The sequence below is a fragment of the Mustela lutreola genome, chromosome 3, assembly GCF_030435805.1.
Source record: "Mustela lutreola isolate mMusLut2 chromosome 3, mMusLut2.pri, whole genome shotgun sequence".
NCBI classification, from domain to species: Eukaryota; Metazoa; Chordata; class Mammalia; order Carnivora; family Mustelidae; genus Mustela; species Mustela lutreola.
The window spans coordinates 115,799,421-115,819,787 of record NC_081292.1 but is presented as its reverse complement, the minus strand read 5'-3'; the positions used below and the strand labels follow the sequence as shown (position 1 = coordinate 115,819,787).

General features: G+C 41.2%; 1 protein-coding gene and 1 long non-coding RNA gene across 4 annotated transcripts in view; one reads left to right on the top strand and one right to left on the bottom strand.

The window, feature by feature from the left end:
* Positions 1-14,852, top strand: part of ZRANB3 (zinc finger RANBP2-type containing 3) — a 320,871-nt gene extending 306,019 nt beyond the window's left edge. For all 3 annotated transcript variants that reach the window (XM_059166728.1, XM_059166729.1, XM_059166730.1), the window contains 6 exons: positions 103-204; positions 1,385-1,527; positions 7,473-7,583; positions 8,635-9,037; positions 11,756-11,887; positions 13,963-14,852. In XM_059166728.1, coding sequence (XP_059022711.1) covers positions 103-204; positions 1,385-1,527; positions 7,473-7,583; positions 8,635-9,037; positions 11,756-11,887; positions 13,963-14,061 — 990 coding nt within the window. In that variant the 3' untranslated portion in view covers positions 14,062-14,852. The remainder of the gene's footprint in view (positions 1-102; positions 205-1,384; positions 1,528-7,472; positions 7,584-8,634; positions 9,038-11,755; positions 11,888-13,962) is intronic.
* The window catches only part of LOC131826961 (uncharacterized), a 36,877-nt gene continuing 26,172 nt past the window's right edge, over positions 9,663-20,367 (bottom strand). Inside the window, exon 2 of the long non-coding RNA XR_009351813.1 lies at positions 9,663-18,180. This is a non-coding gene — a long non-coding RNA (uncharacterized LOC131826961). The remainder of the gene's footprint in view (positions 18,181-20,367) is intronic.

Sequence of the window (20,367 nt, the reverse complement as noted above, 5' to 3'; positions counted from 1 at the left end):
AGACTGGGAATGTTGTGCGGGAATATAATTCTTTACTTTTAAAATAATTAGTAGGGCCTACAGACCAGTTGGATTAATAATGCCTTCCTAATCTATAATCAGGATGGAAGCCAAATGAACTGTAACTTCATTCCTTTGGATATAAAATTAGACCTTTGGGAAGACTTGCCAGCAACCTTTCAGCTGAAACAGAATCGCTCCTTGGTAAGACTAGTCCTATGCATTTGTTTTAAGTTAAAATCTGTTGAGTACTTTAAGACCATTTTGAGTTTAAGAAAGGCAAAGTTACCTCCTGGCCTCGTGCAGAGTCAAATCACTGGTCGCATTTTTGTCAGTGCGGGTGCTGCCTGTGATTTACCTTGGTGCTGAGAATAAATGTGAGATCTGTTTCCTTGGTGAGTGATCACACCTAGGGTTGCTGTTTCTGTGGATAGAATTATCCTCACATCATTTAATTTCTCCTTCACAGGATTAGCAACTGTGATATTCGTATCTGACACAATCTCATTTTATCTCTGACGGTTAAGTTCTACCAATAACAAATTCTGAAAGCAGGGACGATGCCGTGCGGGGGGACCCTGGCACCCTCAGAAGCACCAGCCCACAGCCGTAGGCCAACGATCTGCTTGGGAGGCCTTAAGCCTCATCTGTGGCGGATTGATCCTCACTGCTAAGAAGGGCCAGTGCATGTGGGGCTGGCAGCATGCAGAGTACCACTTTTTACGAGAAAATAGCGATTACATTTCTGTCCTTGGAGTGGAAAGCAAACATTGCCCATGGCTCAGTTGCACCCATCAAGGAAGAGGTAGCAGTGAGCTACTTTCTCTGATATCATTGAATCCTGATTCTCACTCAGATTCCCAGAAAATAGCCAGTTACGTACAATTGACTAATAATAAGAGCAACGCAGGTAAAAATGTCCCAGATTTATTGCTGGCTATCTTCCTGTGAGAAGTCAGGTAGTCAGATAAAGCAGTTCTCAGATGTGGCACTGAAGCCCGCCGCTGCTCTTAGACCCGCTCTCCCCAAGACCACTTTTGCCGGGGCCCTGCTGGCTTTGTGCTTCTGACAGCCGGACCTCTTTCCGTCTCGCTGAGCACATTGTTGCCATTGGTCCCCGTGTGTGTTAAGGACATATGCTGGGTGTCCTAAAATGCACCTTTTGAGTCTTTGCGTTGAAAGAGACCTCTGCAGAACTGGCCACAGGTATTTCACAATAGATGTGAAGATGCATCAAACTGAAGAAAGCCTGAAATTGTAGCATTTGGAAACCTATTTGGGGATATAATAAAACAGCAGTTTTCTGATGGGATAAGGGGCTTTACTTTCAAAGGAAGATGCCTGGTGAGCTGGAAACTCTTTTCATTATCTCATGTTCTGGCAGATTTTGAGGTTTGTTCGAGAATGGAGTAGTCTAACGGCCATGAAGCAAAAGATTATCAGGAAAAGCGGGCAGCTCTTCTGTAGCCCACTTCTTGCTTTGGAAGAGATCACAAAGCAACAAACCAAACAAAATAGTACGAAAAGGTATGCATTGTCTTTCTTTTTTATTTTGTAGTTCATTATTTGTCATGGTTATTTCTGCCGCGGGCATGGCACAGGGTTGGGGGGCGGGGTTCTGAGACGTTTTATGTCATCGCTAATGAAATAAATCCTGATGAGTTAAGAGAAAATCATACATAAAATAACAGCTTGTTTTATAGCACCATAATTAGATATTTTGTGAATTTGATCAGATCTGCTGGAAAGATCAGGTTTTCTGGGTCTTGGTTCCCATGAATCCCCACTTATCAGAAGAGATGCCAGAGTGACAGACGGTGTGACCTGTGACCTGCCAAAGCCAGGACACAGTTTACCGACAGAAAGACACATCCCTGTTAGAAGAGCCACTGCCCTGTGCCCCTGTAGCATGAATCTGGGTGCCATGCAGCAGGGGACCAGTTCTTGTCACATCAGCACCTAGAGGGTGGCAGGGAACTAGTCTCTTGCCCATGGCCAGAAGCAAAAGATCAAGTGTGTCCTGTCTATGTTTTACCTTAATCATTACAGGTTTTTTCCTAATCCTGTACATGTACTTTTCCTTTCTTGGCTACCTAGTCATCTCTGCCCTGCTCAGGCATACCATGCAGGACCTCAGGCCCCCTTCTCTGTAGACTGTCCCCTCAGCAGGAAGCAGCGATGCACAGTCCACTGTTCTGTTGCCCAGCTCCTGCATGGGAAGAGATCCCAAAGCACCAAACTGAACAGCCACGTGGCAGAACAAGCTCCTGTCACTCTTGCTGTCTCCACACACCAGTCATGTGTCTTCACCCCACCAGTTTACAGTCTCTAGCCTTGTCCATGCACACAGGTAAAAAACATCCAGCAATGATACGTGAGAAGATGCAGCTGATCATCCAGCTTGTATCCCTGTACAGTGACAGATCCCTTCAGCTGTTGCAAAATGTGGCATATGGTATAGTCATATGTGAGAAGAAGGAATGATACTTGTGATACATTATTAAGAGTAAAAATAAGTGTTAAAAAAAAGGATGGAGATACAGATATATGTAATTGCTGTTATGACACAGAAAGTATCTAGAAGGGTACCTTAGAAACTCTTATTAGAGGTTTCTTTAAGACAGTAGTTCTCAGCTGAGGGCACTTTGACTCCCCCAGGATGGCAATGTTAGGAGACATTTTAGTTTCTTATAATTAGGGGCTACAACTGGGGAACATGTAGTGGCTAGAGGCCTGGGATATTGCTGAAAATCCTACAGTGAACAGAACTGCACTCCCAAGAAATTATCTGTTTCAGAATGTCGATAGTGCCCCTGATGAGGGGTCTTGCTATAGACCATATAATAGAGGAGTCGTGGAGATAGTAGGGACTGTATACTTTAGGCCTGGATCGCAAACTCCTTTGACTAAAAGCAAAGCAGGAACCATAAATGAACACATGAGATCAAGTGTAAAACCAGAAAAGGTTGAGGTAGGGGGGAAAGTATGACAAATTGGGAAATGCCTAAACCATCTGAAGTCATTCAAATTCAGGCTAAAGGTAAAATACTATATGAATCAGTTAAAGCCCTTTGACTGGTTGGATTTGTCTAGAAGCTGCCAGTTTGGGACTCATCTAAACTCTTCCATAGTGCTTAAGTATTTCCCATGAATGCTTATTACTTTATGTAAAAAAAGACATTTAAAATATATGTGTATGTTGATATATGTATATATACACACATGCACACACACCCCTACACATACAGATACCCACCCGTGTGTAACAGAAAGCATGATGCCTGCCTATGCTGTTCCTCTCAATCCTGTTTCCTATATTTTCTCATTGTCCTCACCACCGTCTTAGTTGCAGTATTGGTCTTCTCTATGCATGACCTTAATCTCCTTCTTAACTAAATTTACAGCCCACTCCAGCCATTTCTAGACTTGTTGCCTCCCCATCAGACATGGACGACCACTTAGAGAACCACCCAAGAAAGCTGGCTGAGCAGGTGTAAAAGCAGAAGTTATGAAACCAATACAAACCCAAGTCAGGCACACGGCGTTACCTATCAAATTTTATGGAGATGCTATATGAAAGCTAAGACCTGTGTCAAGCAGCAGAGTCATCAGTCGGACTTGTTTTCCAGAGCTCGCCCTGCCAGCAGTTGCGAAATGAGATCAAAAGGGAGGACCTGAAATACGGAAGCAGGTTGCATTGGCTTTCTTCTACTGCCTTATGTAACACATCACCACAAACTTAGCAGCTCAAAGCCACAGAAATGTATTCTTTCACAGCTCTGTACGTCAGAGGCCTGAGCTGGCTCTACTGGTTTCTCTGCTCTGGATTTTCTAAGGTTGAATTCAAGGTGTCAGCAGGTTGGACTCTCCCTGAGAGTCCGGAGTCCATTTCCACCCTCAGTGAGGTCGTTGACAGAATTCAGTTCCTTGTGATTGCAGGACTTGGGTTTTCTTGCTGGCTGTCAGAGTGCGGCTTGCCCTTAGTTTCTAGAGGCTTTTTTCTAGTTCTAACAGAGGAGTTCCTACATCCCTGGGCCAGCAATGGTGTGTCAAATCCTTCTCATTCTTGGAATTGCTCCCTTTCTTAAGGTCAGCTGATTAGTAACCCAAATCACATCTACAAACCCTTTACCACAGGACCTAGATGAGTGCTTGCCTGAATATGGGAGACAGGAGGAGTCCTAGGGAGAGATGGTTAAGATACTGCCTCCCACATAAGTTAAGAGACATTAGGAGTGATGGGAATGGAGGACAGAGGATGGGGAGTGGTGCCGAGAGGTAGATCTGGAGACCTCAGTGACTGATGAGAAAGCGGGAGAGAGGGAAGGCTCTAGGGAAGTGGACTTAGCAGAGCAATGAAAACAAAACTGTGTGCCCGCAGAGGGGTGTGCTTTGGGGAAGCGTGCTTGTTCTTGCTGGACAACCCCAGCAGGTCCCGTGACTTGGCATAACTGTGTCTCTCTTAAAGCAGGTGTGAGAGATTGGGCTGCGCAACAGCCCTGACTGGAAGTCTGTCTGAGGAGCAGGTAGACACTGGATGCCTTGCCCTCCCATTGTCCTACCAGTCTACTTTCTATTGAAACTGAGCCAGGGAGGCACCAGCCTTGGAAACACCAGGCTTAGTAGAGATAAAGGAAGAGATGTTCTATTGGAAACCAGCACTTGCCAGGCCCCTTTCTTCACTTCCAGGGTACTACACACATTTTACTTCTGAGCAGAAAATTAGAGGATTCCTCTCTAAAAAAATGGAATGGCCTTAGAATAAAGACACACAGACACTAACTTTAAGCAGTGGCTAGATCTCCAGCCAGATTATCCTGCAGTGATACACACCATTTCGTGCACGGAACCCTTCCAAGCTCAGATTTTGCAGTTAGCTTTGAGTAGCTCTGTCTTAAATGTGAATGGAAGCCAAGGTCACCAGCTCTTGTTCCAGTTGCTTAGTTCCCATTTGTCAAAGGCAGGCCTGCTTTCCTTGGAGCCCTGTTGGGTTTAGGATGCCAGCGATTTCTTTTGACCCCCAAAGCAGGTCAGCATCCTAGAGCCCAGCACTGTTTTCACTGTTGTGGCCACTTTCCAACATACTCTTCTCTTCTCTAATACTGCCATGCCCACCCAGGAATTACTTCAGTAGGCAGTGTTCCCCCTTCCCTATTCTTACCCTAATCCTTTTGAGAGGTGGTACACTTACATCAGCTTCCCAGCAAACCTCAATGGAAAATTAAATGGTGGTAACACAGCCATGTTTGAGAAGATGCCAACCTCCCGCTTTGGGGTTGATTGATCTCTTTCTTGTGGTTTCCAGAATTTTGTGCTTAAATCTCTTGTAGGAAAGGTTATTTTTAGCTCTTAAATCTCTGAATAGATTTCTCAGCATCTTTTAAAGTTACTGAATTAGGTCTCGAAGCTTTTAAACACTGAATAATACCTGAGGCAAGGCTTAATATCCCCTTGCCCCTCAAAGCCAGGAAGTGTTTGAGTTCATTAGAATCCACTGAAATACTTTAGTGAAGTGCTTTTGTCGAGGGAATGAAATGGTTGAAGAATTGGGGGATGAGGGGATATGGGAAATTTGGGAACCAAAAGGGCAAGTTAGAGAATTCTGGAAGAATTCACTGTGATTCTTTTTTTCTTTTGCTTTTAGAATAACACACCAGTAGAAATGCAAATATATGAAAAGAGGGTCACTCCTCCCAGGAGAAATGCAGATTTAAAGCTATAAGGAGATATGTATCACCGTTAGCAAAGATGTTTTTAACTGACAGATCTTGTGCTAGTTTAAGTGTGAGGAAACAGGTCCTCTCCCACATTGCCAGTAAGCCCCTCTATTGGTTGGTATAAACCCAAAGGAGAAAGCGATGTGTCAAAATCTGTCCAAATTTAAAGTACCCAAGACCTTTGACCCAGCAATTCTGCTTCCAGAAAATTTATTCTACAAGGATTTAATGTGTAGAAATAAGTGTGGGGATATTACAGCACTATTTGAGATAGCAGAGACTAGAACAGCGATAAACATATTATATGGTTTATTGAAATAATGGAATAACATGTCATCATTAAAAAATAGGGCAACCCGTATGTACTAATCTGGAAAGACCTCTCGGATGTGTAGGTAAAAAAGAACAAGGTGGAGATTAGCGTGTTTATTATGCTACCATTTGCTTTAAAAAAAAAAAAAAAGTATAATGAGGAGTGACTGCTAATGAATACAGGTTTCTTTCTGGGGTGATGAAAATGTTCTGGAATTAGTGGTGATGGCTGGACAACCTTGTGAATGAACTAGAATGCCCTGAAATGTAAACTTTAAAATGGGAAATTTTATGGTATATGTCAGTAAAAATACCAAGAAAATAAAAGGTACAAACCTATACACAGAAAAACATTCTAAGAGGATGTGTTAAAAACTGATCACAGAGGTAACTTTGGAGGAGGGATGGGAATGGATGGGAAACTTGCTCTTCACCATAGACACCACTGCCGACCTTTTGAATTTTGAAATACGTGCATGTATCAGCTAGTCAAAAAATTAATAGTTTATAAAAACCAAATCTGTTATTAAATCTACTTTAACAGAAAAGCAAATTTCTAAGATCTTACCTACAATTACACAATTCCATTGTGATTTAACTTTATTGTCAAGATACCAAATTAAGAAGTACTTGGAAATATGAAGAAATTCATGTTTAAACTAATTAAAAAGGAAAAAAAATTACAATAAGTGTAAACTACCAGAGAAAGTGGGCCATGCTAATTAGAAGAAATTAATTGGGTAATTGCATTTTACCTACTTAAATTCCCCCGTCACCTTTAATTGGAATAACTTTCCTCTTTACTTCCAGTCCCTAAACCATTGTGTGGGATCAGTAGTGTTGTGTAATAAGGTTCTGAATCCCACATCAAGAGTGGCTTTATTTATTATGGAAGATTCCATAAACCCTGTATGGCTGATAATAATGGAAACAGCCTTAGGAATATAGAAGATGTGATGAAACCTGGTTAACTAAAAAGAGAGTCACTTTTCCCCAGTACGCTGATACCCTGTTGTAACTGACCAAGGTGGCTGAAGGAACTTGGACGAAAAGGCCAAGAGGGAGGTACACATGCAGTGAGAGATTCTCCACGCAGCGTGGCAAGCTATTTACTCACAGCTGTCAGTTAGTTGTGCATGGATTTGGTTCTTATCCCTACACCCACTCCTCTTGTCCCCAAAGTGAAAACTGGTCCAGAGGATAATGAATGACTCTTGAAAAGACTTAAAAAAATAAATCTAGAAAAAACCACTTTGGAACAGAAATGTGTTTCCCACACATGGAGGCCAATGGAAAGGTAGGAAATATTCCCTAATATTGGTAATTAGCACCACGAAGGCTCCTGTCTTGCCTTTTTTCCTCTTGCTTTTACAAGGAGGAATAGAAGCATGAAATAGAAAAACTTAGAAGAGAGGAAATCTACTTAACATGTAATTGTTTTAGATACATCACCAAAGAAGATGTTGCTGTAGCATCATTGGACAAAGTGAAGAAGGATGGGGGCCGTGTCCGTCTCATCACAAAGGAGTCCGGGCCACAGGAACTTCCTACACAGTAAGGTTTTGTTTATGAGGAGGACCATAGTACTATGTGTCCTCCTTTAGAGTTCTGTATTCATGTTTGTGATCATGCTTGACCTTGATGTGGCCACTTAACAGGTTAGAAAGAGCTTTCACGGTATGGTAGCTCTTCCATCCTCCTAGTAACCCTGTGAGGAGTAGGATGTCCTCACCTTAGACATCAGAAGGACCCTGAGACCAGGTAGACCAAGTGACCCACCCAAAGACACTAGATGTTCCCAGGCATGAGCTCTTTCTATCCCAAGAAGCTTTTTCTTTTTAACACTTCTAACAAACAGCCATGGAAAATAGGCAAGCAGTTGTGGTAATTCCGTGTAGTACCTTTCAACATAATTGAGGAATGTGCCTTTTCCTTTTAACAAATTGAGTGCATGTTCTGTCGTGTTTCATTTCTCATTTTAATTTAGTCAAATCTGGATTTACCTGTAGAGGCACATACTTAGCAAATCTTCCATTCCAGTTCCTAAAAACTCTGTTAGCACCTTGGCTCTGTCATTCTGTGGGTGTGCCTGTCTGCTGTAGGCCAGCAGGGACTGCCACAGGGTGTCATGGAAGCCTTAGTAGATGACCTCTCTGTCCTGCTGCGGTGTGTGGTCCCAACACATGCAGAGCATAGGAGCCCCAGCTTCGGGTGGGGTTTCACATTAGTCTGTCCTTTCTCAGCCTGAAAAAGAATTTTCTAACTTCTCATTTGCCAGCTTCCCCAGGTATTTCCAAGTCTGATTGTTTAACTTGAAGATATCTAAATTCCCAAGAGAGGCAGCATATTTGTATTCAAATGAATTTTGTAACACCCCCATTCTTTCCTTTATTTGGCATGGAGCATGGAGTGCTGACTCCCTCTTGTTTCTGGAGCATCGAGTGCTGAGTCTCTGTTGTTTCCACACTGAAATCGCAGAATCTGTGGGTCCTGCATTTACTGTTTATCAGTACAGAACCTTTGAAGACCGTTCATTATTTGAAGTAGTGACTCTTTGGTATTAAGTGCTCATTAGTTACTTATTGCATGTTTTGCTCAATTCTAGAAAGTTCCTTGATGATGGAGTATGTGTCCCATTTCTAAATCCCTGCGAAGCCCAAGCTGTTCTCACTGGGAAGCCTTCTATATCCAAAGGCTATGTGCAAGCTGTGGATAATGAAGGAAATCCACTTTGCCTTCGCTGTCAGCAACCCACTTGCCAAACTAAGCAAGAGGGTAAAGTGAACGCTTGGGATTCACGGTTTTGCTCTCTGAAATGTCAGGAAGAGTTTTGGATTCGATCTAATAACAATTACCTGCGAGCCAAAGTATTTGAAGTTGAACACGGTGTGTGTCAGCTATGTAATCTGAATGCACAAGAACTCTTTTTACGTCTGAGAGATGCCCCCAAAAGCCAGAGAAAGAATCTTCTGGATATTACCTGGATCTCAAAGCTCCCACTGGAACAGGTAAATTATAATTCTGTGACAGAAGTCTGCATTGTACTGAGTGATGAATATTGACTCAACTTTTTTAACTTTTTAATATGGCAGTTTTTGAAATATACATACAAAAATAGAAAAATCAACCCACAGACCCATCACCGAACTTGCACAGTTATCAGCATTTTGCCTTCATTTTCATTTGTCCCTCACCTCAGTCGTTTTTTTCTCCTGGGATTATTTTAGAGCAAATTCCAGACAACATTTCTTTCTTTCTTTCTTTCTTTCTTTCTTTCTTTTCTTTTCTTTCTTTCTTTCTTTTTTTTTTTAAATAATCTCTACATCCATTGTGGCACTTGAACTCAAGACCCTGAGATCGAGTTGTATGCTCTACCAACTGAGCCATCCAGGTGCCCCTCATTTGCTCTTTAAAAACTTCCATTATGTACCTCCCACAGAGACTTCCTTCCACCCTCCTTCTTTTTGTCTCTTTTAAAAATATAATCCTGTACCCCAGTACCCATTATCATACCAAAACAATTATGATTACTTAGTAACTCCAGGTTTGGTTTCCCAGATTCTCAAAATATCTTTTTGCAGTTACTTTGTTCAAATTAGGATCACAATATGATTCACACACTGCATTTCTTCATTATATTTCTTATTTTCCAATTAATCTATAATATCACCCCATTCCTTTTTTTATACCATTGACTATTCAAGAAACTGAATCATTTGCCTGTAGGATTTCCTACATTATGGATTTGTCTTCCTGTATCCTCATGGTATTATTTGACATGTTTCCCTATCCCCCTGATTCCAGAATAATAGTTATAAGATATAGTGGCTTAATTAGATTCTGATTAAATTATTTTGGGAAGAGAGCTTAACAGATGATACATGCATTCCATCAAGAAGGACCTATGGTCTGGTTGTTCCACTTTTCATGATGTTAGTATTGAATGACAAGAGGAAGATAACCCCCAAAATATAGTTCATTACAATGAGAAGAAAATATTTATGTTCATCCCACTGTAAAATGTAATTTTGGCAGAGCAATTGATGGAAAAAATATTACTCTTAGAAAACAACCAGTTTTTACTTTTATTTCCAAAATTCAACTGGTTTCTAATGTTGTGATCTAATCAGTTCTAAGTTTCAGACTAGAGAAAAATGTTTAATTTTAAAAGTCACTCCTGAGCCATTCTCTCCCCACTAAAGTAATGGATAAATTTCTGCCAGTTGGTCAAATCAGACATTTTTATTTGCCTAGTATCACCAAATTATGACAGAATTAGTTAAACATCTCTACAAAGATGAATTAACATGACTTTGAGAGCTAGGGAAATACAATGTTTCTTTCATGATACCCAGAGTTCCCGAAATATCCTTTAGTCTAATTGGTGAGGGACACATGCACCCATCCCAGGGGTGTCAGCCAGACGGCAGTAACTGTCTGCTACCCCAGAGCAGTCTTCCAGAAGACACACAATGAAAGGACACAAGGACATTCCTCTCCAGGAACAGAAGTTATTACATAGTATTCTATTAAAAGTGTTCCAAGGCTAGAGAGCACCATAGGGCTCAATTGGGGAGGACCAGTCCGGAGACGGAGTGGTTGTTTTAAGAGTTAAACAGCTGAAGACTGACCCCATGTGACTGGGAACTACTAGAAGAAATAGAGAAGCACCTCTGGATTAGAGAGTCCACCCGAGCCTGTCGTGAGCAAAAAAAATAATTACAAAAAGCAGACAAAATGGATATTCTTTCCTAAAAACGCATCATTTGCTTGATGCACAAGACGGCCATCTGTAACTGCTGCTAACAAGGCTGGCCTCAGCTGGAGAGTTCAGTGCTCCAGCCTGCTGCCTCTTGGGGCTCCTCTCGGGCTGGGCACTGCTGGTTAGGTCCCTCTGCCTCCACATGTCTGACAAAGTGTGTTAGAACTATGACACAGGTTCCCTTGGCCAGCAGCATGCAGCGATTTTAATTTCGGCCTTGTCCAAGACCATGCAAATACAAACAGGCTTCATGCTCATCTTTATCATATTGAAAAAACTACAATGCTGAGCTGCATTTACTGCCTCGAGCAGGATGTTAAAATACATCCCATTTTTATGTAGGTCATCACAGATAAAATATAAAGTGCATATATGTGAGCAGGCCTAAATAGTGCTGCTTTACGTGGACAACTTTGTTTATTCTAGATAGGCCAGTGAGAGAGATCTGTTGTGGAAACTTCGTTCCAGTCCATGGAACTGGGGAGGTTCCCAGATGAATGGCATAAAGGTTCCGGCTGACAGCTGTTGAACTTTCACTGTTTATAACAACAAATGACTTTAGGTATAATTAAAGATTATTTGACTCAGTAATATTCAGAAGTTTTTTAAATTTCTAATCTGATCTCATTCTTGTCACAGTTTTCTTTACTGACTATCTAAACTAGCTCAAAGGTGCAGAAGCAAGTAATTTTCCCCATCTGTCAGGAGTCTTGGTACTTTATACTTGCTTGTAATTTTTTCAAAATGGGTTAGGTAAGGGAGAAAGAACTTTTTCCAGAAACATATTTTATTGCTTTCAAATTGCTAACCTAGAGGCTTTTTCCTATTCACAATAAAAGCTATAAAAAGCCATCCTAATGTATTTTTTGCTGTGATTTTGCTGTATAAACATGATTGCACAAGGCAAAACCACCAGTTCCCACAGCGTATGTTGAAAAGTGCTGATCTTGTGTTCTTACTGCAGCTTAATGAAATGATAAGAAGCCCAGGAGAAGGGCATTTCTGGCAGGTGGACCACATCAAGCCCGTATCTGGTGGAGGAGGACAGTGCTCCCTGGACAACCTGCAGACGCTGTGCACAGTGTGTCACAGGGAGGTGAGTGACACTATGCAGACCCATGTGGCTTCATCCTGGGACAGCAAAGAAAAGTGTGTACACAGGCATAGGAGGCTGAGTGGATGAAGCCGTATCCCTTGTCTGGGTTCCGAGATGGCTTTATTCCCTTCATCACCTGAGTTTCCTCTCAAGGCTGATATGAGTTCCCAGTCCCAAACAGAAGAGAAGCTGCTTTCCTTTGAATTCGTTCTAGGACAGGAAATTGTCACCACCACCTAGAAGAAAATGAATGTAACTTACATGGTGTGGAAGTGACCCAGACCATCAGCCCAGCAGACTGGTGAACTGAGGCAGTGGTGTGTGCTGACGCTTGCAGCTAAGGCTATCCTGACATGTCAGAGAACATTAATAAATTCTTTCCAGGATCCCCACCCCCACCCCGCCTCAGTTCAACATGCAGACATTACACTCTTGGCCAAAGTGCAAAACTTGTTAACCTTGGCACCTTTTTGAACTATTACCTGTTGCTTAAAACCGCAGGGGAAAATATTTACCAACAGTATTATTTACCAACTATTATTTACCAAGTAGCATGGATTTTTAACAGGCCATTTAGCAAAAGGATCTGCTAATTAAAATTTTCTTAGAAAGAAGCACACATTCAATATGCACTTTCTGTTTTTCTAATTGTGACAGGATTTATTTTTTTTTTAAGATTTTATTTATTTATTTGACAGACAGAAATCACAAGTAGGCAGAGAGGCAGGCAGAGAGAGAGGGAAGCAGGCTCCCTACTGAGCAGAAAGCCCGATGCAGGCCTCGATCCCAGAACCCTGAGATCATGACCTGAGCCGAAGGCAGAGGCTTTAAACCACTGAGCCACCCAGGCGCCCTAATTGTGACAGGATTTAAGCATTTTCCCATGTTCCCATAATAAGCATTTATGTTTATCATCCAAAATGGCTACACATTATTCTATTGAGTATATGTCTGCTATAATTTATTTAGCCATTCCCAGACTGATGAGCATTGAAGTGGTTTATATTTCCTGTTTATACACTGTTCTGTTTTGAGGTTGTTCCTTTAGATCCTCAAATGTAAAACCATGGAGTGAAGGGTTTGACTGTAGGAATTTAACTCCAAGCAGTTTCCCAAAGGACTGTGTTCTCCTCCTGTCTCCCAGCCCTGTTGAGGGACGAGAGTGCCCGTTGAACTGAGCAAGCTCATCAGTGCTCATCTGAGGGCGTAAGAAGGGCCTGCCACGATTTTGTTTACCAAAGATACTGAGGGTTCTACAAATGCTAATCAGTGGTTTGACACTTTCAAAAACTGTTCAGATCCTTTGCCATTGTTCATACTGTATAAGCACTTTTAGCCTTATTTTAATATTTTAGGTTCCTCAGTTTCTTCACAAATACAATTTTTACATAAAATGGACCTTGTAATGTAAGTAGGGTTTTTTGCTTTTAGTTTTAACCCTCTTTTCTCTCCCCACACCTGCCACCTGGATAACTTCACATACCTGAACTGGGAAAAAAGTCATCCGATTTCTCAGCCGTGAAAATTATTGGCACATGCAAGACCTATTAAGAGAATTACTGTGTAGCAAAAAGAAAACCCACCCCTTCTGTAATCATTTTTAGATTCTCATGAGAAATTTTATTTGTGGAAATAGCAGAAGAATCCAGTTTTGATCTACCTCATTTTGTTTTTCTGCATTGGCTTGGGAGTGGCTTCTGAGACCCCAGAATGGGAAGCCAGTAGGCTTACATGCACCACACTGGGAGAAATCACAAGACGGCTTATGTACGCCCTTACTTAGATGAGGAGAATTGGGGCCTCCTGTAGTCCTCAAAGGGAGGGAGTCACAGTCTCAATGGGGAGTAAGTCATTCTCCAAAGCATCTGGTCCTAAGTGAACCTAGGACCTTGGGGCATTTACGAAGCTATTGGGGTCCTCTTCTTGTGGTGTGGTGTGCCATCTGAGGGCAAAGCACTGAAACAGGGCATGGTGATAATGTAGATTTTTCCAGACTGATGAAATAAAGTTTTTGAGATTCCGGAACTAGTACTCTCTTCCTAACAGGTGTACCATTTATATTTTTTAACTTTTAGAGAACTGCCAGACAAGCTAAGGAAAGAAGCCAGGGGAGAAGACAATCTCTAGCATCAAAGCATGGATCAGACATCACAAGATTTTTGGTGAAGAAGTGAAGTTGAATGGATGACAAATGATTTACATGTGTAGGAACCGAACACATTTTTTTCATGTTTCTATATGAAGAGTGAACATTTTTAGAGCAAAAAATCAAGAATTCAACTTTCCCTTTCATATTATATGCTTTTAGTGTCCAATACCTTTTGAAAGTTCTTAACACAAACTGAGATAAAATACTAAATATTTCTGTGATCTTCATGATTTCAGGCAGGCTCTCAATTATGTTTCAGTCAGGTTTTGTTGAGCTTTCATTTCCCCCTGCAGTACCTTAATCATGGTATTATGCATAGATTGTATTTGAAAAATACTTGGAAATGCTGCTGGATTAGTATTGGTTATGAACTGCTGCGTGTAGATTCAGAGTACTGGAAAACTACAAGGGAAATTTCGGAGGCAAATCATCCAGGAATTCGGGGGCAAGCATGAGCACCCTGGTTTGTATGCGAGAGAGACTCTTACTCACTGACTGCCTCCAAAATGGGCTTTGGGCACACATTTTGAGTGTTGCCCTATTTATTTCTTAACAGATTGTCTTTATTGAAAAGATGCTTCTGAAGATAAGCTAATTGGACCTACAGTATTGGTAGACAATTCGGGGTTCTAGATTTGTTAAACCTAGTGATTGTTAAAACTGTTTAAAAACTGAAAACATAGAATGTCACTTGAACTTCATTTGTCAGTTAATTTTAATGCATAAAACTACATTCAATGTCCAAGTGCTCTTTATCTCCTGGCTATTACTTTGTTTTTAAAATCCCAGTCTTATTAAAAGTGTATCTTACTGGTACCTCTTTTAAAAAGAGTGAGGACAATCAAACACTTTATATTAAAGCATGAGCAGATGGAGATATAGGTTTCAAAAAGACAGTGGTAATACTAATATATCATTGATATTCAAAAATAAAAGCATGAAAATAAAACAAAACCAGGGTACAGTCCTCCAAAATGTCAAAGTCATGCGAGGTAAGAGTTAGAACTACACAAACTACAGGCCCAAGGAAGAATTACATTCATGAAAGTCCTGTTTGTAAATACTGTTTGGATGTAAATTTCATTTATTTATTTCAGCACTTTACAGTCTTCATTAGTAGCTGATGTTTTACAATGTAGAGGACTTGTTTTTAAAGAAAGATTATCCAATCATGAATTATCCTTTTAGAGTTCTTAAGGTTTATAACTTTTATTGTATGAGAGCAAATAGCGGTGTTTCTTTTATAAATTAGGTCGGGCTTGCTTTCTTCTCCTTTCTGCTTTGCTGGTCAGGCTTTTTGCAGTTTTCTGCCTCATTGCCAGGGTAACCTAGGATTCCTCACGGCTGAGAGCTGAGAAATCGGCAGGCTGTTTTTCCTCCAGCATGGGGTGCTTGCAGTGAGACTTAGGTCTAAGTAGGTCAGGTATCAGTGGAAGTTACTCTTTATTTTTTTTTTTAAGATTTTATTTATTTGACATAGAGAGATCACAAGTAGGCAGAGAGGCAGTCAGAGAGAGGGGGAAGCAGGCTCCCTGCCAAGCAGACAGCCCGATGTGGGGCTTGATCCCAGGACCCTGAGACCATGACCTGAGCTGAAGGCTGAGGTTTAACCCACTGAACCACCCAGGCACCCCAAGAAGTTACCTCTTTAGATTAAACTAAGGTGGCAGTTCTAGGAACAGTGTTCTCAGATGGAATAAATGAATGATGGTTTAAGATGAAATGACCCATGTGCCAATTTTATGGCCAAATAAAAATGCCATAAAAACATCAAAAAGAATAAAATACTTAGGAATACATTTAACTAAGGAGGTAAAAGATATGTACACTGAAACTACCAGACTTTAATGAAAAAAAAAAAGAAAAAGACACAAATGGAAAGATACTCCATATTCATGGGTGGGAAAAATTTATATTATGAGAAAGTCCATACTACCCAAAGAAATCTATAGATGCAGTGTAATCCCTATTAATAATCCAGTAGCATCTTTCAAAGAAATAGAAAAAAATTTTTTCTTTAAAATTTGTTGGGGGCGCCTGGGTGGTTCAGTGGTTTGGGCTGCTGCCTTCGGCTCGGGTCATGATCTCAGGGTCCTGGGATCGAGCCCCGCATCGGGCTTTCTGCTCCGTAGGAAGCCTGCTTCCCTCTCTCTCTCTCTCTCTCTCTCTCTGCCTGCCTCTCTGCCTACTTGTGATCTCTGTCTGTCAAATAAATAAATAAAATCTTTAAAAAATAAAATAAAATAAAATTTGTTGGGAACCACAAAACTAAAAATAGCAAAGCAATCTTGAGAAAAAAGAACAAAGTTGGAGGAATCAGGCTTCCAGATTGCAACTATTTACAAAGCTGTAGTAATCAAAACATTATGGTATTGCTATAAAAACAAATCCATATATCAATAGAAGAGCATAGAGGGCCCAAAAATAAAACTATGTCAACTGATTTTCTTTCTTTTTTTTTTTTTAAGATTTATTTTATTTTAGAGACAGTAAGGGGAAGGGCAGAGAGACAGAATCCTCAAGCAGACTCCCTGCTGATCGTGAAGCCCAATACCAGGCTGGATCTCACAAACCTGAAAAAAACAAGAGCCGGCCACTTAACCAACTGAAGCACCCAGGTGTGTCCCTCCCCCGCCTTACTAAATTTATTTTAGAGAGAGTCAACTGATTTTCACAAACGAGCCAAGAATATAAAATTGAGAAAGGATAGTCTCCTCAATAAATGGTGATGGGAAAACTGGACCCCCTACTTTATACCATGTACACAGATCAATTCAAAATTGATTAAAGACTTGAATATAAGACCTGAAACAATAAAACTCCTCAAAGGAAAAAGGGAAGATTTAGGTCTGAGATGGTGGCTAGGAAGACCTTTGGCTTACCTCCTTCCACAGACATACCAAATCTATACCAACATCTAGAGCAGCTTCCCCTCAAGAAGAACTGAGGACTGATTGAACAGCTTCTGTACAACAAGATAGAGAGGCCACACAGAAAACAGCAGGAGAAACAGAGACACAGTTACAACAGGAAACCCAGCCCTGATGTAAACTGCAGCAGGAAGAGATAGCACAGAGGCCATGCACAGATTCACCCATGCTGTGGCATGGAAAAGGAGCAGCAGTTCAAAAGGCAACTAGACTAACTTGACTAAGAACTAACTAACTAGGCAACTGAACTAACCCTAGGCCATTCAACAAACAGCGAAGGAACTGCTAGAACTTTCCCCGGACTCATGTGCTAGTGATTACCACTGTTTACATTCAGCCTTACCTTGACGGCACAGATGGGCTCAAGGTCTCAGCACTCTAGCCAGCCTGCTGCATTAGCAAACACCAGGTCCCTAGCCCACACCAGCCTGACATCTTCCCAACACGGCCCCTACACGCATGCCTGCCAGCTCCAGCTGTCCCCCCAAGGTGAGCCCAACACAGTGCACACCAGGTCCCTCCTCTAGTTGTGCCCATTACAGCTGCAGCCAACTTCCCCAGATAATAAAGGCACAAAGCACTCCAGGACACCCTATGCCTCCACCTGTTTTAGCTCCAGCCAACTCACCTCAGTGCCCTGAGGTCCCCTACGCCACACTGACTATAGCTGGAACCATCCCTCCAGGATTCTCCAAGCACAGAATGCCGGGGGACCATCCAGCCCATGCCCACTTCAGTTCCAACTATCCCACCAGGGCACCCCTTTGTGAAGCACCCAGGGACCTCTGCTCTCTGCCTGCTTCAGCCCCAGCCGTCTTATCAGAGTGACCCAGAGTAGACCGCTCAGGAAATTTTCAGACCACACCCCTCACTGCTATAACCAGCCAGCCCAAACCATCAGACATACACAGTCTACATCAGGGATATTCCTGTACACGTCCTATCATCCAGAATGGGAGAGGTAGCTGCTTTGCCTAATTCATTCAAACAAACCCAGAAAGTAAAACAAAATGAAAACAGAGGAATATCGTCCAAACAAAAAAATATGAGAAAAGGGGCACCTGGGTGGCTCAGTCGGTTGAGCAGCTGCCTTCAGCTCGAGTCGTGATCCCAGGGTCCTGGGATTGAGCCCTGCATTGGGCTCCCTGCTCAGTAGAGAGCCTGCTTCTCCCTCTCCCTCTGCCTGCCGCTCTGCCAACTGGTGCTTTATCTATCTGTCAAATAAATAAATAAATAAATAAATCTTTTTTAAAAATGAGACAAAACTTAAGGGAAAGAACTAAATGAAATGTTGATCATCAGTCTATATTATAAGGAGTTAAAAGTAATGGTCAAGGGGCACCTGGGTGGCTCAGTGGGTTAAAGCCTCTGCTTTCGGCTCGGGTCATGATCCCAGCATCCTGGGATCGAGCCCCACATCCGGCTCTCTGCTCGGCGTGGAGCCTGCTTCCCTTCCTCTCTCTCTGTCTACTTGTGATCGCTTTCTCTGTCAAATAAATAAATAAAATATTAAAAAAAATAATAATGGTCAAAAAGATGATTGTCAGACTTGAGAGAAGAGTAGATGAAAGATGGAAGTATCACAATTCTACATTTCAAGATATACTACAAAGCTCTAATAACTAAAAAAAAATATGATACTGACATAGAAATAGACAAATCAAGGCAACAGAATAGAGAGCCCAGAAATAAGCAGATACATATAGAGTCAATTAATCAAATACAAAGGAGGCAGGAATGTGCAATGAGGAAAAGGCAGCCTGTTTAGTAAATGGTGTTGGGGAAACTGGACCACTTTCTTACACCATACACAAAAATAAGCTCAGAATGGATTAAAGACCAAAATGAGAGACCTGAAACCATCCAAATCCTAGAAGAGAACATAGGTTGTTATTGCTCTGATATTAGCCATGGCAACATTTTTCTAGATCTGTCTCCTAAAGCAAGAGAAACAAAAGCAAAAGTAAATGGGTGGGACTACAACAAAATAAAAAGCTTCTGCACAGCGAAGTAGACCATCAATAAAACTAAAGGGCAAAGTATAGAATGGGAGAATATATTTGCAGATAATCTGTCCTATAGGGGTTAATATCCAAAATATATAAACAACTCCTGTAACTCAGTACTCCCCCCCCCCCCAAAAAAAGCCAACAAAAAGAGAAATGTGAATAGGCATTTTTCCAAAAAAAGATACACAGATGGCAGATATATGAAAAGATGCTCATGACTAATCATCAGGGAAATGCAAATCAAAGCCACAATAAGGTAATACTTCACATCAATTAGAATGGGTAATATCAAAAAGACACAAAATAACAAGTGTTGACAAAGATGTGGAGAAAAAGGAACCTCATGCACTGTTGGTAGGAAGGCATATTGGTACATTCACTATGGAAACAGTATGGAGGTTTTTTTGAAAATTAAAAATGGAAATAACATATAATTCAGTGATTTGAGTGCTGGGTGTTTACCCAAAGAAAATGAAAACACAAATTTGAAAAGATATATGTGCCCCTATGTTTACTGCAGCATTCTTTACTATAGCCAAGATTTGGAAGCAACCCAAGTAGCCACCAGTAAATGAATGGATAAAGAAGATATATATACAACGGAATATTACTCAGAAAAAAGGATGAAACTACCATTCCTGACAATATGGATGGACCTAGAAGGCATTATGCTACATGAAATAAGTCAGACAGAAAAAAGACAAATACCATGTATTTTCACTTATCTGTGAAATCTAAAAAAAAACAAAAACAAATAAAAAAACCCAGAAACAGACTCTCAAAATACAGAGAACAAACTGATGGCTGCCTAAAGGGAAGAGAGGCAAAATAAGTGAGGGGGTTAAGTAACATAAACTTAATTTACAAAATAGTAAGTTATCGGGGATGGAAAATAAAGCACAGGGAATATTATCAATAATGTAGTGATTCTGTATAGTGAAAGATGGTGACAACACTTACTGTGGTGAACACTGCATAATGATGAATCACTACATTGTACAGTTCCAGTTAATATGTCAACTATACTTCCGAAAAAATAGAGGGTGAGCTCCTTGATAGCAGTCTTGGCTATAGTCTTTTGAATTTAACATCAATAGCAACAAAAGCAAAAATAAACAAGTGGGACTATATAAACCTAAAAGCTTCTATAAAGTAATGAAACTATATGCAAAATGAAAAGACAACCTCCAGGGGCGCCTGGGTGGCTCAGTGGGTTAAAGCCTCTGCCTTCAGCTCAGGTCATGATCCCAGGGTCCTGGGATCGAGCCCCGCATCCGGCTCTCTGCTTAGCAGAGAGCCTGCTCCCTGCCCCATGCCCCCGCCTGCCTCTCTGCCTACTTGTGATCTCTCTCTCTCTTTCAAATAAATAAATAAAATCTTTTAAAAAAAAAG